Here is a 14,565-nt window from a genome sequence, read left to right as displayed (position 1 = left end):
CCTACCTCGTCTCCCTGTTTCCACTCTTGCTTGCAATAGGCCGTTCCCAGCTGAGCTACCACAATAATCATTACGAAATATAACATGAGCCACTCGGTGGCTAAACCCCCTCCAATGGCTTTCAATCACAAGGATGCAAGTTTTACCTTGACCAAAAAGGCCTCAGGTGACATGCCCTTCAGCCTCTTTTTGCCCTTGCCTCTTGCCCTTGCTTGAGCAGGTGAGGCTTTCTCATCTCTGCAGCCACTGTTCCCTCTGCCAGGATTTTACAAGCTTTGTTCAGTCAGGGCTCTGCTCAAATCCACTGAATAGAACTCCCCAGACCGCCAGTTTCATCGTCTTTATGCCATCTGGCCTCTCACTCTGCTGATATTATTAATCCTGAACTTTCTAAGGACATATTTGCACACATCCATTTCATGGGCAAGGACTTTCTGCCTTGTTCACTCTTAGTGACAAGCAAGCATTTGTGGAGTGAGTGGCTACAGCTGTAATAGTGTGTCCTCAGGAGGCAGAAGAGGAGGAGTGTGGGGAAGGGAGGTAAGCAGAGAGGGTAAAGATGTTGCCTCAATAAACTCAAAGCTCCAACATCCTTCCAGGAGAAGAGTTAGGAGAAGGGACAGGTGGGCACAGAGAAGGCCACGTGGTTGGTGGGCCAGCTCCCCACGAGCCCTGTTCCATAGAAATCTTGTACTAGTAGAAATCATCTGTGCCTCTACTGTCTGCAAATGTAGCTACTGGTCTCAGCTTGTCACTGAGCACTTGAAAAGTGGCTAGTGAGATTGAGAGATGGTTATAATTTTCATTTTAATTCACATTCAGATATCACCACGTGGCGGGTGGCTCTATCGTTAGAACTTGGAAAGTGTCTTTCTCCCACCTGCAGTGGCAAGATGACAGCTCTTGAAAAGTCTGGCCAGCATCTGGGGCACAGTTGGCACTGGAATAACTAGCCCTTTTATTCTGACACAGGGTTGCAAAGTGGGATGCCGCAGTTGATACTGGGCTCAGAGGAACGTTAGAGGGATTGTGTTACTGTCATTTGCTGCGATTTTGTTTTTCGTTAGAGTTAGTGGTAACCTCCACTAACTCAGCAGCGTGTGAGTCTGCATTTTAGCTTACAAACTAAAAATAGTAAAGAAGTGCTTCGGGATTGCATTTGAAGGCCTTGCAGAGACAGGAGACTGTTCCCAGTGGGTAGGCTTGTTGATACGTCCAACAGGCTAATTGATTTCGACAACAGCTAATTTTGCATCTGCAAAAATTGAATTTGCTACATTGTTGTACTGTGTTCAAACTGTCATCTGCAACTTCCGGCATGATTTTGGATATGAGTGGTGTCTGTTTTCAAACTCACTGCTCCAATGAAAGAGTATCTGCTTACCAGAATTGTCCGTGGTGGATTCTTCAAGGTTGTTAGTTGGCTTGGACTTCAAAATTATACATTTCTGTTGTGAGTGGCTTACCATAGTCTCCTTCATACTAAGTTCAGAAAACAAAACTAGTGCAGACACTATAGCTAACACAATGGAGTGGACCATCTAATCCAATCTTGCTATCACACATTTGCCCAGAAGCATGGTGGGTAATTTCAAGCCAAGAGGACTCTCTTCCCCACCCATAGCAGAACACAAGCAGCATTCAGCTTTGGGAACTCTAAAGAGACTGAGTGGATTTAAGTTAAACAGGCTTAAGAGCATTAAGAAAAGTTGACCTTAAAGAGACGGATGAACCTGTAAGCAGCCTGGGGCCCTCTTTACTGTGGCCAGTAAGGACGTGCTCTAGGACCCAAGGCAGAGGAGATTGGAATAGAAAGAGGAGGAACTAGTTCCCACCAGGGAGGCCTTCCTGTGCGCTTTGAACTGCAGATCCCTCTTCCACCCAGGAAGGTGGGTCTCCGTAGAGACTCCCCTTTCCATAAATGTTAAGCTGTGGCGCTGAGATCACTCACCAATGGGCATCACTAGGAAGAAGGGCAGCCAGCAGAGGACAAAGCAACCCACCACGATGCCCAGCGTCTTGGCTGCTTTTTTCTCCCGGGAAAACTTGAGCAGCCGCACGGAGAAGTGAGTCTTATTCTTGGCACTGCTCAGCCCGCCGCCGCCTTCTGCGGGGACATTTTTCCGGTGGATACGGAGCGTCACTTGCTCTGAGTCCGACTTGTCGGTCTTGAGGCCGGACTTGAGGCCCCGGCTTTCCCTCTTGGCTACCACGTAGACCCGACAGTACATAACCAGGATGATGGCCAGTGGCACGTAGAAAGAGCCCAGCGCGGAGAACAGCACGTAGCCAGGCTCCTCATTGATCTGGCAGATTGTCTCGTCCTCAGGAGCCGGCTGCCTCCAGCCGAACAACGGTCCGATGGAGATGACCAGGGAAAGCGCCCAGACGCAGAGCAGAGCCCTGACGCCCCTCCTCTGGGTGACAATGGCAGGGTAGCGCAGCGGGTAGCTCACGCCAATGTATCTGTCGATGGAGATGATGCAGAGGCCCATGATGGACGCCGTGCAGCACAGGACGTCCACCGCCGCCCAGATGTTGCAGAAGACCCTGCCAAAGGCCCAGTAGCCCAGGATCTCGAAGATGGCAGAGAAGGGCAACACGGTGGAGGTGAGGAGGAGGTCGGCTACGGCCAGGTTGACTATGTAGTAGTGAGTTACTGAGTGCAGATGCCGATGACAGGCGACCGAAAGGATCACTAAGATGTTCCCCAGCACCCCGAAGATGATGAGGCCCCCCAAGATTACCCCAAGCAGAATGGCCTTAGAAATGTTCACCGGTGCTGGCTGGTGGGTGCAGTTGGAGCCTTCGGAAGCATTTTCAGAGAGAAGCACCATGGTCCCAGGGAGAGGGGGGCAAGGTTCAGCTTTCGACGGCCACCCTCCACAGGGTAAGGGGTGGGGGTTGGGGTGGGGGGTGGGGCGGAAGCAGGAGCGAGGGAGCCAAGTCAAAAAATCTCAGCTTGGGGGACTCCAGCGAGCTGGGTGGGGCTGGGGGAGGGAGAGGACACACCTGTTGGAAACCAGCCTAGGCGGCCCTGGGGACCCTCAGAGGGCCACGCTAAGGCACAGAGCATTAAAGGTGACATGGCCAGGGGAGCTCTGGGCTTCTGAGGGCACCTTCCCTACCCGAACCTTGCAGCGAGGTGCAAAGGAGCACGCTGCGAAGGCAAACAAAAATCCGCTTTCCTGTGCAATCTGACGCATCCTGTCCATCCACACGTAAATCAGAAATTCTCAAGTCTGTGGCCAGTCTTCAGGTTGAAACGGTAGTTAAGTGTGGCTCAGCCGTCTAAGCTCACGTCAGGGGCGTCTGGGCGCTGCAGCCGGCTGGCTGGCGGTTGCTCTCAGCTTGGTCTCCCAACTCTGGGCTACTGCTAGCTCCAGCTGCTAGGTGTTCTGGCGAGCTGACATGGGTCGGAAATATTCGCTGAAACCGACGTGGCCCCGGAGCTTCGTTTATCTGAATCCAGCTGAAAATTAAAAAAAAAAAAAGCGCAAAAAAAAAAAAAGGCGGACCGTGAGCCAGGCTCCCTGGACAGCCAGGCCCTGCTGAGCTCGCCCAGCCCAACAACCAGACCCCAGCTGGGGGCCCACCGCTCTGCAGTCCAAGAGTGGGTTTGTGCCTCCTGCCCTGGCTCAGGCGACAAGGGACAAGGGAGGGGACCTCCTGCTCTGTCCCCCAGTCCTTCCTCAGTCCTCCCCAGTCCTCTGGGAAGGTGCCTCCTTCTGCTTCCCCTTGCCTTGACTGACCAAGTTCAATATCCAAAACAAAACCAAGCAAAAAAATAAAAATAAAAATAAAAAAAATTACCGAAACGGCCTCCCCACCTCAAATAACGACACCCACACCCCAAGCTGCAGTGGCTGGACGCTGCATTTCCAAGAGAGACAGGACGGAGAAAACAAAACCCCGAAACGCCCCCTTCCTGCACCACCACTCTGGCCCCGCAGGCTCCACTGCGGCTGCAGTGTCGCCCTGAGGCAAGCCTGTGCAATCTTGGACGATCCTCCCCGGCCGCCTTCGGAACAGGTTGCACCGCGGTCACCTGGAGAGGGCGGCCTGGGAGAGCGAAGCTCGGAGAGCGCGGAACCGCAGGGCCCCGCGCACGCTCACTCCCGCGGACCTGGCGCTCGTGGGAGCAGAGCGCGCGGGTCTGCCCACCAGCCAAACCACCCACGAGAAAGGGCCAGGGTCCCAGCACAGCCTATCCTCAGGCCCTGACGCAGACAGGCAGGATCTCCAAGGGGCGCCCGCCCTAGGGATTCCAGCCTCGAGCCACACCCGGGCTTCTGGGGACCCTGGTGGAAGCGCAGCCCTCGGACCAGGCTTTGCGAGTAGCAGTCACTGCGGATCCCCCAAGGGACTTTAATTAAAAAAAAAAAAAAAATCAAGCCCGCGTGCCAGCAGTCGGGATGTCTGGGATTTGCTGGGCTAGGGGTCATGGTCTACCTAAATAACCCGAAACCCGATTTCTACAACTGCAAAAAAAAAAAAAAAAAAAAAAAAAAGACCAGATGTGGGACAGCGGTGCGAGATCTGAGGGCACGCATACTTGATCTTTTGGGGAGGTTGAGCCCCAGGGCGGGATTTCAGGAGAAGAAAAAAAAAATCACAAGTCCAAGCCCCCCTCCCCCCTTACAGGTGATCCCCAAACCACGCCACCGCTGCGCAAACCCACTTGTTAACTAGAAGGTAACTTGTTAACCAGAAGGCGGTCCCCACCGCGCCTCAGGGGAAACGCGGTGGTTCGCGATGCGGGTGTCAAAGTCGGTCCCAAAGCCGGAGACGCGGGGCTAGGCGGGGGTCCACGGCACCCCAGCCCACTCCCCAGCCGGCCCTGGGCGGTGCTGGCTCTGGCCTCCGCTGCGCTACTCACCTGCTGCGCGGCTGCGGAGGCCCGGGCGCCGGTAGACCTCCAGTCCTCGCCGCCCAGGCTGCTTCTCTGCAGGGAGGAGAGGGGACGGTCTCCAAAGATCAAGTCCCGGTCCTTAGCACCCGCTGACTCACCCCACCGCTGCCGAGCGCCTCAAACTCCGAGCTCGCTTCTGCTCCTCCGGGATCTTTTAAAATAAAGGCTGAAAACAGAGGAAGGAAGGGTCGAGAATACGGCGAGCCGGTAACTCCACGATCAACCGGTTTGATGTTCAGTTCCTGGACACCAGAAAAGAGCGGCTAGGAACTTTGCGGCTCGGGTTGACGTAGTACAGGCGGTAGCCCAGTACCGTAATCTCCAGCTGTTACCGTATTCCTCTGCAGCAACCCGCACAACCTCGTAAACTCAGGGGTGTTGTCCTTCTCCTCCCTACCTAGACTCCCTCTCCATCTCTCTGTCCCCCTTCTGTCTCTCCTCTTCCCCTTTCCTCCTTCCCCCTTTCTCCCCCATTCCTCCACTCTAGATCCCTTTCCCTCTTTCCATCCTTTCTCTAGGTCTCCACCTATCAATTGCCTGATATGTACATGTTGTTTTTTTTTTTAAACAAGCAAACAAACAAGCAAGCAAACACCACCACCAACAAAACCTAGACTCCTTTCTAAGTTTTTACTGGATAGATAATTTGTTTCCCAAAGGTTGCTTTGAAAGATTTAGTTCAACTCCTGGCCGGGGTTTGTTTAAGTCAGGAAGCGTGTGGCTGCTGCTGGCAAATGTGCAGGTGCATTATTTGCAGATGTTTAAAAAGTACACAAACCCAGACAAGATTCCTTGGATTTGATTGCAATAGTCCCAGGAAAATAAAGTACTATCCACCTTTCATTTCGTTACACAGAGTTTTTTTTTTTTTTTTTTAAATTATATGGTCTCAAGGCAGTTTCTCCCACAGTGTAGTGTCTATAAGTACATTTGTTTCCAATTCTCAGAAGAAAGTGTATCCCTGGAGGAGAGTTTCAGCTCTTCCATCTTTTAATAGTTTGAGTAGAGGGCGCCACACAGCCAGTTGTATTTATTTATCTCTTCCTGACAAATACCGTGCCCTGCTTAACTTAAGACCAAGTGAAGCCAAAAGTATTTCAGAAGGTTAAGAACAAACAGGCATCTTCCCAGCGTGGTTCCCCTCCCCTGGTCTTTCATGGTTACTGACTCGGACAAAGCATGATTTTTTTTTTTTTTTTTTGGAAGTGCTTTCTAGAATCCCTTAAGTATGGTGACACAAAGGCGGCCTTGGGAGCATGGAGCTGCAGCTGCATGTTGCAAGTACGGTCTTTGCTTGCACAGATGCGTGAAACCCCCACGTTGGATCACTAGAGCCCTTCATTTCTGTTCTCTCTCCTGAGCAAAAATGTGTTAATATTATTTATTTTTTAAAAAAAGATGTTTAGGGATTTTTTTTTTTTAGTAGCAGTATGCCACAGAATGCAGAGACATATGTGAAATCGGAGGTCCTATAACACCGAAGACCTGGTAATTGGCTTTCTTTCGCCTTTATACATAAAATGCCCCACTCCCATGCCTAGAGACATAATATCCACACTTACTGCCTTTGATTTGTTTTTGGCTTTAGTGGCATCTAAAAGTATATGTTTCTCCACAAGCTGAATCTTGGGGTCTAGAAGGAGCCTATTGGATGCACAGACAAGAAAGAAATTCAGCTCTTTTAACCCTAGCCCCCTAGAGACCAAGTCACATACTCTCTGAGATCCTTCCCCATTTGGAGGAGGCTGATCTACAACCCCTAGGACTTTCTTTTATTAATACTATAATTTATTACAATTTATTCAACCTGTATCTCAGCTATAGCCCCCTCCCTTGTCTCCTCCCAACCCCACCCTCCTATGCTCCTCCCCTAGTCCATTGATAGGGTTGGTCCTCTTCCCCTTCCATCTGACTCTAGTGTATCAGGTCTCTCTCATCAGGACTGGCTGCATTGTCTTCTTCTGTGGCCTGGCAAGGCTGTGCCCCCCCCTCCCCCCACGGCATGGTGATCAGAAAGCCTGCTCTTGTTCCTTATCCCTTCCACCCCTAGGACTTTGACTCCTTATCAAATAAATGCGGAAGAGTTCTTCTTTGGGAATCTCGCCCCCTAGAGGGAGAGCCATTATTCAGTTTTGTATTCTCTTAGCCTACCTCATGAACATTCATTCTCTTTAATATCTGCTCCATGGTAGATAAGAGAAGCAGTTTTGTCTGCAAGAAAACAAGCTCTGGAGAAAAAAAAATGAACAAAGATCTGTGAAATTCCTAAATCTCTAAGCCCAAAATGGGAACACATCCATCCCAACCACTAACTAGCTAGTGCCCAAACCCCAACAGTAGCTGCTCACTGCAACCAAGTAGGTTTATCAAATCTCCTCAGCATAAATTCTCTTTTCACATCTTCTTGTAATTAATTAAGTGTGATTAATTAATTAATTGTAATTAATTAATTACAATTTATTTACACTGTAGCCCTCCTCATCTCCTCCTAGTCCCATCCACCCATCCTCCTTCTCCCCATATGCACTTTCCCTAGTCCGCTGATAGGGGAGGACCTCCTTGCCTTCTATCTGACCCTAGCTTATAAGGTCTCATCAGGGTTGGCTGTATCATCTTCCTCTGTGGTCTAGCAAGGCTGCACCCCCCCCCCCCAGAGGGAGGTGATCAAAGAGCCGGCCACTGAGTTCATGTCAGAGACAGTCCCTGTACCCTGTACTAGGGGACTCACTTGGAAACTAAGCAGCCAATGGGCTTCCTCTGAGCAGGGGCTCTAGATCCTCTTCATGCACGGACCTTGGTTTGGAGCATCAGTCTCTGCAGCCTTCAGCAGAAGCCTTCCAGTTGCTAACCACCAATCCACAAATCAGAAGCTAACCATGTGCTACTTTTAATTTTTCATCAGCTTGTATTTAGTATACAAAATGATAGCTTTGAAGTAATTTTTTTATTCAAAATGTCATGTACTTTGGCTATATTCACCCCCATTATCCTCTCTCGCTAGTTCCCTACATCTTCCAAAATAGTTCTACATTCTACAGTCATGTCACAGGTAACGTTTATGTATATTATATACATACATGTAGACATCGAGTTGCACACATGATGAGAAAACACGGAATCTTTGTCTCCCTGAGTCACTTAACACATGATTGCCACATATTTCTTGCAAATGATATAATATTTTTTCTTTGTGGCTGAATCAACCCCCGTTGTGTACATGCTCCACACTTTCTTTAGCCACTCTAGTCATTCTGTAAAGCATGGTTGACATCAATAACTCAGACCCCTGCATGGTGCAGTGAAGAGACAGCGGGCATGGAGACTTGAGGAGAAATCCACCGCCCCTCCCCCCCCCCGGAGGCTTTTCTGGGTCTTGGCTTCCTAACTTTTAAAGGGAACAGTGAAACTCAGCAAGGTTGTTAGTGAGGTTGAGTGAAACTAACTCTCTGAAGAATGTTGCTCGCGGTCCTTACTCTCCCTATTAATCTTATGAATGAATTAATCTTGTGATTTCCTTTTTCCCCCTTGCACATTTTGGTTTACTTTAAGTTGAAATATACATTTAATCTAACCCAGGCCATGGATATTGAACTTGAAATTTTATATGGGGGAAATGATGATGGCAGAAGGATCCAACATGGCACACTTGGAGAAGCTGACCAAGCACACTGGCTACTCTGCTCCTCTCCCTGTGTCTGCATGGGTCATGCAAATGTGTGTTAAGCCCTTTAGCCCAGGCATTTTGAGAGCTTCCTACCGGCAGTGGACCCCGACAAGCACAAACCCGTGATGTTTGTCTAGAGAGGACTGAGACAGGTGAAATTCAGGGTTCAGGCTCTAATCAGGCACAAGACTTTAGTCCCATGGGCCCTTTATACCAATGAGAAGTCTGTGGTTATGAAGACTCAGAGCTGCACTCTCTAAACTCAGACACCCAATGAGAGGCTCCTCTTGCTTCACTCTGAATTATGGTGTGACCAGGAAATGCAGTTGTTGGTAAGGGTCTGGGAGAGCTCGTGGGTAACACCACTTGACTCGGAGATTGCAGGATAAGCCAGATTTGGGTTGATAGAAATAAGAAAAGCAAGTGGACAGAGCTGAGTCACGGTGTGTGTGTGTGTGTGTGTGTGTGTGTGTGTGTGTGTGTGTGTGTGAAAGCATTCAGTAACATTGGAAGAACCGTTCTAATCGGGGAAGGACTGGCCAATCATCAGATATCTGACACCTTTGATTGCAGCCTTGACTTAATGATTAGTGAGAAAGTAAGAGAGCAAGATTTGGAGGCTAAAAAAAGAGATGGTCTGCCAATCAGCTTCTTAAAACAGTGCACAAAGAACTTAGGAGCGTTTTCCGGGGTTTATGATTTGAGGTGGAAGAGCGGATGGCTTAATGTTAGCATCTACCCCAGTGACCTGGCCTTATCCCTCAGCACTCTTGAGGCTTAAGAAGATGAAAAATGTTGCTGAGAAGGCTGAGGATAAAGTGGGAAAACACAGTTCCCCAAAGGAGCATGAAAACCCTCACAGAACACAGACACTGTGGAAGGGGGCTTTGTGAGATCGTAGTTCTGTCTTTGCTATCAGTTGGGCCCAACCACAGCAACCTGGGAAAATAACCTACTGGAAACAGTGCAAGTCAGCCTGCCATCCTCATCCTATAGAATAGTACAGTAGGGAGTCCAGGCAGCCCTTAGCAGTTCAGGCAGCGTTGCTCTTGTGGAGCACATCTGGCCTGAGCCATGCCAATCAAGTGCTCTTGGGCCCCGTGATCAAATAGTATCTCAAGCCTGCAAAGACTAAGCACATCTGACCCTCCACCGGCCACCCTTGCTCATTCCCCTCCACTCTGTGGCTTGGATTTGGATCTCCCTGGCTTCCCCATCTTCCTTTTCCTGTCACAGACACCTCGTCAGCAAGTTACTTCTATGCCTAGTGACAGCCTCTTGTCTGCTTCTTGGAGGAGTGAAATGAATACGTAAGCTGAGCATTTGTGAGAGTTCTTATTTCTTCTTGTCGTAACATTTAAAGAAACATGTTATAAATTTGTTTGCAGGGAGAGACTCTCCATGTTTGCCATCCCATAACCTTCACAAGGTGTCACATGTATGCCTAGGTTACCAAAGAGCTGCATCCGCTTGTATTTCATGCATGTGTTACAGGAGTTTATAAGATTTCCCTCTGTGATGAGGAAGGGTGATCTCATGGAAGAACTTACCCTCATTCTCTTGACTCTGATTTTCCTTTCCATGTTTAGGATTTATTTTAGGACTGAAATTAAGTCATGTGAACCAGATGAGAGCTGACACTGATTTTAAAGACTCTCTGAGGGACAGGAGAGATAGTTCAGTCAGTAAAGTTCTTGCTATGCAAGCATGAAGATCTGAGTTCAATTCCCAGAAGCTCTGTGAAGAAACTGGGCAGGATGGCACACACTTGGAGTCCCAACACTGGAGAGGTAGACACAGGAGGATCCCCAGAGGTAGATGGCCAGTCAGCCTAAGAGGACTCAGCAAGCTCCATGCCAGTGAGAGACCTTCTCTCAACAATCATGGTGGACAGTGAGTGAGGGATGTGTGAGGTTCATTGACCTCTGACCTCCAAAAACACATGCACATACATATTCACACAAGAACATATTCTAAAAGAGGTATACACATTTACATATAAAAACACACACAATTCTTAAACTATTTCTGGAAGTCTTTATGAAATGAAGAGCCTGTAGAGAGGGTCTACATGAACAGAGAGGCTTCTTAGTTTCTTTTAGCTTCTGTTCAGAAAAAAAAAATGACATCATTTGAAGACTTGAAACAGGGGAAGCTTTTGTTCTTTTTATTGAAGGCTAAGCTCACACTCTGGATCAATACCCAGACTTCTATCCAGTCTTGTTAATTTAACTGCCAATGATGCAGTGCATTCACCTTCTAGAAGCCAAGAGACATAAATTGGTAAGATGGTCTTGTTCCTCATATCAGCAAAAATCAAGACAACAAATTTTACTGCTTTAAAAAAAAAAGTTCTGAAACTGTCTATATCAATATTTCACTCAATGGGAGCAATCAATGACCTCAACGGAGAGGACTTTAATAAGCTTAAGGGAGAAGAAAAAGAGAAAAGATAAGTTTAAAAGTCAGGCTGGGTTTTATGTCCTCTTCACCCAGTGTCCTTGGCTGGAGTATCAGTCTCTTCAGGGCCTGAAGGCCCCCCCCCTTTTTTTTTTTTAATACTTTTTTATTTTTTTATTTTTTTTAGCTCTGTTGGTCTCCTTTTGGAGCGGCTGTCTTCTCCAGGTTTTTTTTATCTCTCCCTTCTTTCATAAAATTCCACGCCTTCTGCCCAAAGTTTGTCTATGAGTCTCAGCCTCTGCTTCGACACCTCAGTCAGTAGAGTTTTTCAGAGGCCCTCTGTGGTAGGCTCCTGTCCTGTTCCCTGTCTTCTCCTGTTTCCAATGTCTATCAAGTTTGTTCTTCTGAATGAAGATTGAACATTTTTTTCTAGGGTCTTCCTTGTTGTTTAGCTTCTTTAGGAGTATAGATTTTTGTATGCTTATCCTATATTAGTATGCTTATCCTCTTTTATATGACTAATAGAGGTAGCCTATAGACTCAGTATCCAAGTGGGGTCCCTAGTAAGGGGAACAGGGGCTTTCTCTGCCATGAAGTCAATGGCAGGCTCTCTGATCACCTCCCCCTGTGTGTGTGCGGGGGTTGCAGCCTTGCCAGGCCTCAGAGGAAGGCAATGCAACCAGTCCAGATGAGACCTGATAGACTAGGGTCAAATAGAAGGGGAGGAAGAACTCCCCTATCAGTGGACTAGGGGAGGGGCACAGGGGAAGAAGAGGGAAGGAGGGTGTGATTGGGAGGAGCTGAGGGAGGAGGCCACAGCCCGGATAAAATTGAATAAATTGTAATAAATGATAACGATAAAAAAGAAAACAAACCTAAAAAAGAAAAGTCAGGCTGATCTGATTTTTGCACCAAGAGTAACTGGGAAGCCCCTGAAAATCTGGTGAAAATGTAAGGCTCAAACACGCTTTCTGCTATAGTTGCCTTGGCTGTTTCTTATCACAGTGATAGAAAAACAACTAAGACAGAGGGTTACCTAGTCAGCTGAGAAAAACAAGTAAAATGAAGTCTTGAAAATAGGTAATCCTCAGTATCTATTTGCTATGTTCAGTGATAAACGTGTTTCTAAACTATGAAAAAAAAAAGACAGTTTGTAACGAAGTAAGTTAAACAGTATTTCAGACTAACATGTTTGAGGTTGATAATCATCAGCTTCCTAGAGATGACCACACTCAGTACTCAAAGTTTAAGTTAAAGTAATGTCTTCATCTTTAAAAGTCAGCTGCAAGGTTAGGTTATAATCTTTTCTCCCGCAAAATTTGTTTCTCAGCTCCAGCTCCAAAAATTCTGCAGGTAACAGTGGTCCACAGTGAGAATAGCAAGATGGATGGATAATCAAGTTATTGATTATAATGAGTCAGCATGTGAGATTCCAGAATGACTGTTGACCCTGATTATGTACAATGGTAAGTTAAGTCAGCTTACTATTTCAGTGTGAGTCGGATGTCAGCGGGGAGTAGATTGGACCCAGAAGGCTTCACTGGAGAAGGTTGGTGAAGGGCCTATTGGCCACACTTGAGATTTTTGGATAATTGGGATTAGGAAAACACATTTTCAACAGGACTTTTTCAAAACCAGGACTTCTGTGTGGTTCAGCAAAGGAGGAACTTGCTGCCAAGCCTGAGGAGCAGAGTTTTTTTCCCTGGTATAAGCAAGGAAGAAGAGGAAAACTGACTCCTATGAATTGCTCTCTGATCTCCACACAGGCTGGGGCACACAACAAATCATCATAAAAAACCCAGGAGTTGCTTTAAAAAAAACAGTGACTTGAGCTATGTTAATATCCAAATTTTCATTATAATAAAAGAAAGCAGTAGTGTTGAATTACATTTTGTTTATTTATTAAAATTATCTATCTATCTATCTATCTATCTATCTATCTATCTATCTATCTATCTATCTATCTATCTACTTTACATCCTGATCATAGCCCCCTTCCTTCTCTTCTCCTGGTCCCACCCTCCCTTCATCCTCCCCCATCCCCACTCCCCTACTCCTTAGATAAGGAGAGCGTCCCCCCCCACCCCCGAATCCACAAACCCACACCAGCACATCAGGTCACACCAGGCAGGACTGAGCACATCTTCTTCCCCATGGCCTGGTGAAGTAGCCCCACCAGAAGGAAGTGACTGATAAGCAGGCAACAGAGTCCGTACCAGAGACAGCCCCACGAGAGGGAAATCTTTGAAATAGTTAACAAATGAGATTGTTTTTAGAATGTATATATTCTCCTGTTTTCTGGGCACCACTGTCTTGGGAAAGCCAGTCCAATGTCCACCACTGTCTTCCCGAGGGCAGCAGACTTTCTTTCTCTTCTGGTTTTAGCAATTTCTTCGAACTTGATCTGCTCAGCTGGGATGCATCTGTGGTTTTGCGGTGTTCCTTTTTGAGCTTCTTGGATTTGCATGTTTAGTTTCCCTTTCATTTCTTTCCCAATTCCACATGTATATGTATAATGTACCTTGACTATACCTCTTCCTCTATTATCTTTTCTATTCTCTTTCATCCTCCCTTTAAGGCTCAGACCACTACTGTACCAGGAGGCACATCTTGCCTTGCAGGTTGGTAGTGCAGCTCTGGTCGTCAGACTGTGTGTGTGTGTGTGGGGGGGTGCGCACACGCGCACTGTTTTTCACTTTTAATGAAGAGAACGCTTGGGGACAATAGAACAACAGCCTGGTAAGTTCTCAGGCCTTCGTGACACACTGAAGACCCAGGGAGTAAAGGAACTAGAAGAATCAAGTTTCAAAATGTCAAGTTTTTTTTTTCCCTAAAGCTATGGATGTTAAATGCTACATATAAATAATGATAAAGCATATTGAAGATAAAAAGACAAAGTGTAGAATTAGAGAAGGCTTCTAATACATATTTTATAAATGGCCTCACTTTGTCATCACTATACCCTTAGAGGGTTGTAAGAAGAATATAAAGTCAGTTTTTGTCAGCGGCCACAGCTCAGTGATGTTCAATGCTGTTTAATTCATAAATGTATTAGGCAGGAAAGCAGTGCGATTACAACTATTACTCATTTGCATATATAGTTTTTTTCTTTACTGAGGTATGTTGTGCTAATTTCCAGCAAGATCTAAATTCTTTTCTAGAAATAAGTCTTCAGTCACTTTAATTTCCTTGGCATTTATAATTGACTTCTCAAAAAATATTTTTTTTTACAGAAATAATTTTTTCTTTTGTGGTTTGTAATCCATTGAATGTGGAAAATCAAGAAACCACAACCCCCCCCCCCCCAAATAGTTTCCCATGTAAACAAAATAAGTTTCTAAGATAAGCTCATAGCTTGGTAATAATTTATGATTCAAACCAATATTTCTTTAGGGATTTCCCACACTCTATCACTGGAACCATAGCCATACAAACTAATCCATGATGTCTTCTGAGAATTAATATCTTCTTGGCGTTCAATGACATTCGCAGTCCCCACAACAAGGGTTTGAGCACAGTTTAGAGTTTGTGAAGAATTTTCGCATTCCTTCTCTAAGGCAATGGACCAGGGTTTTAAGATAATTCTAAC

The 14,565-nt window shown here is 46.7% G+C and overlaps 1 protein-coding gene across 1 annotated transcript in view; it reads right to left on the bottom strand.

The window, feature by feature from the left end:
• The window catches only part of Adra1a (adrenoceptor alpha 1A), an 82,336-nt gene extending 79,499 nt beyond the window's left edge, over window positions 1–2,837 (bottom strand). Inside the window, exon 1 of the mRNA XM_055609770.1 lies at window positions 1,952–2,837. Coding sequence (XP_055465745.1) covers window positions 1,952–2,837 — 886 coding nt within the window. The remainder of the gene's footprint in view (window positions 1–1,951) is intronic.
• Window positions 2,838–14,565: the final 11,728 nt, after the last annotated feature.

This window comes from Psammomys obesus, unplaced genomic scaffold, assembly GCF_907164565.1.
Source record: "Psammomys obesus unplaced genomic scaffold, mPsaObe1.curated_primary_1811, whole genome shotgun sequence".
Taxonomy (NCBI): Eukaryota; Metazoa; Chordata; class Mammalia; order Rodentia; family Muridae; genus Psammomys; species Psammomys obesus.
This window is presented reverse-complemented; position numbering and strand designations above follow the sequence as displayed.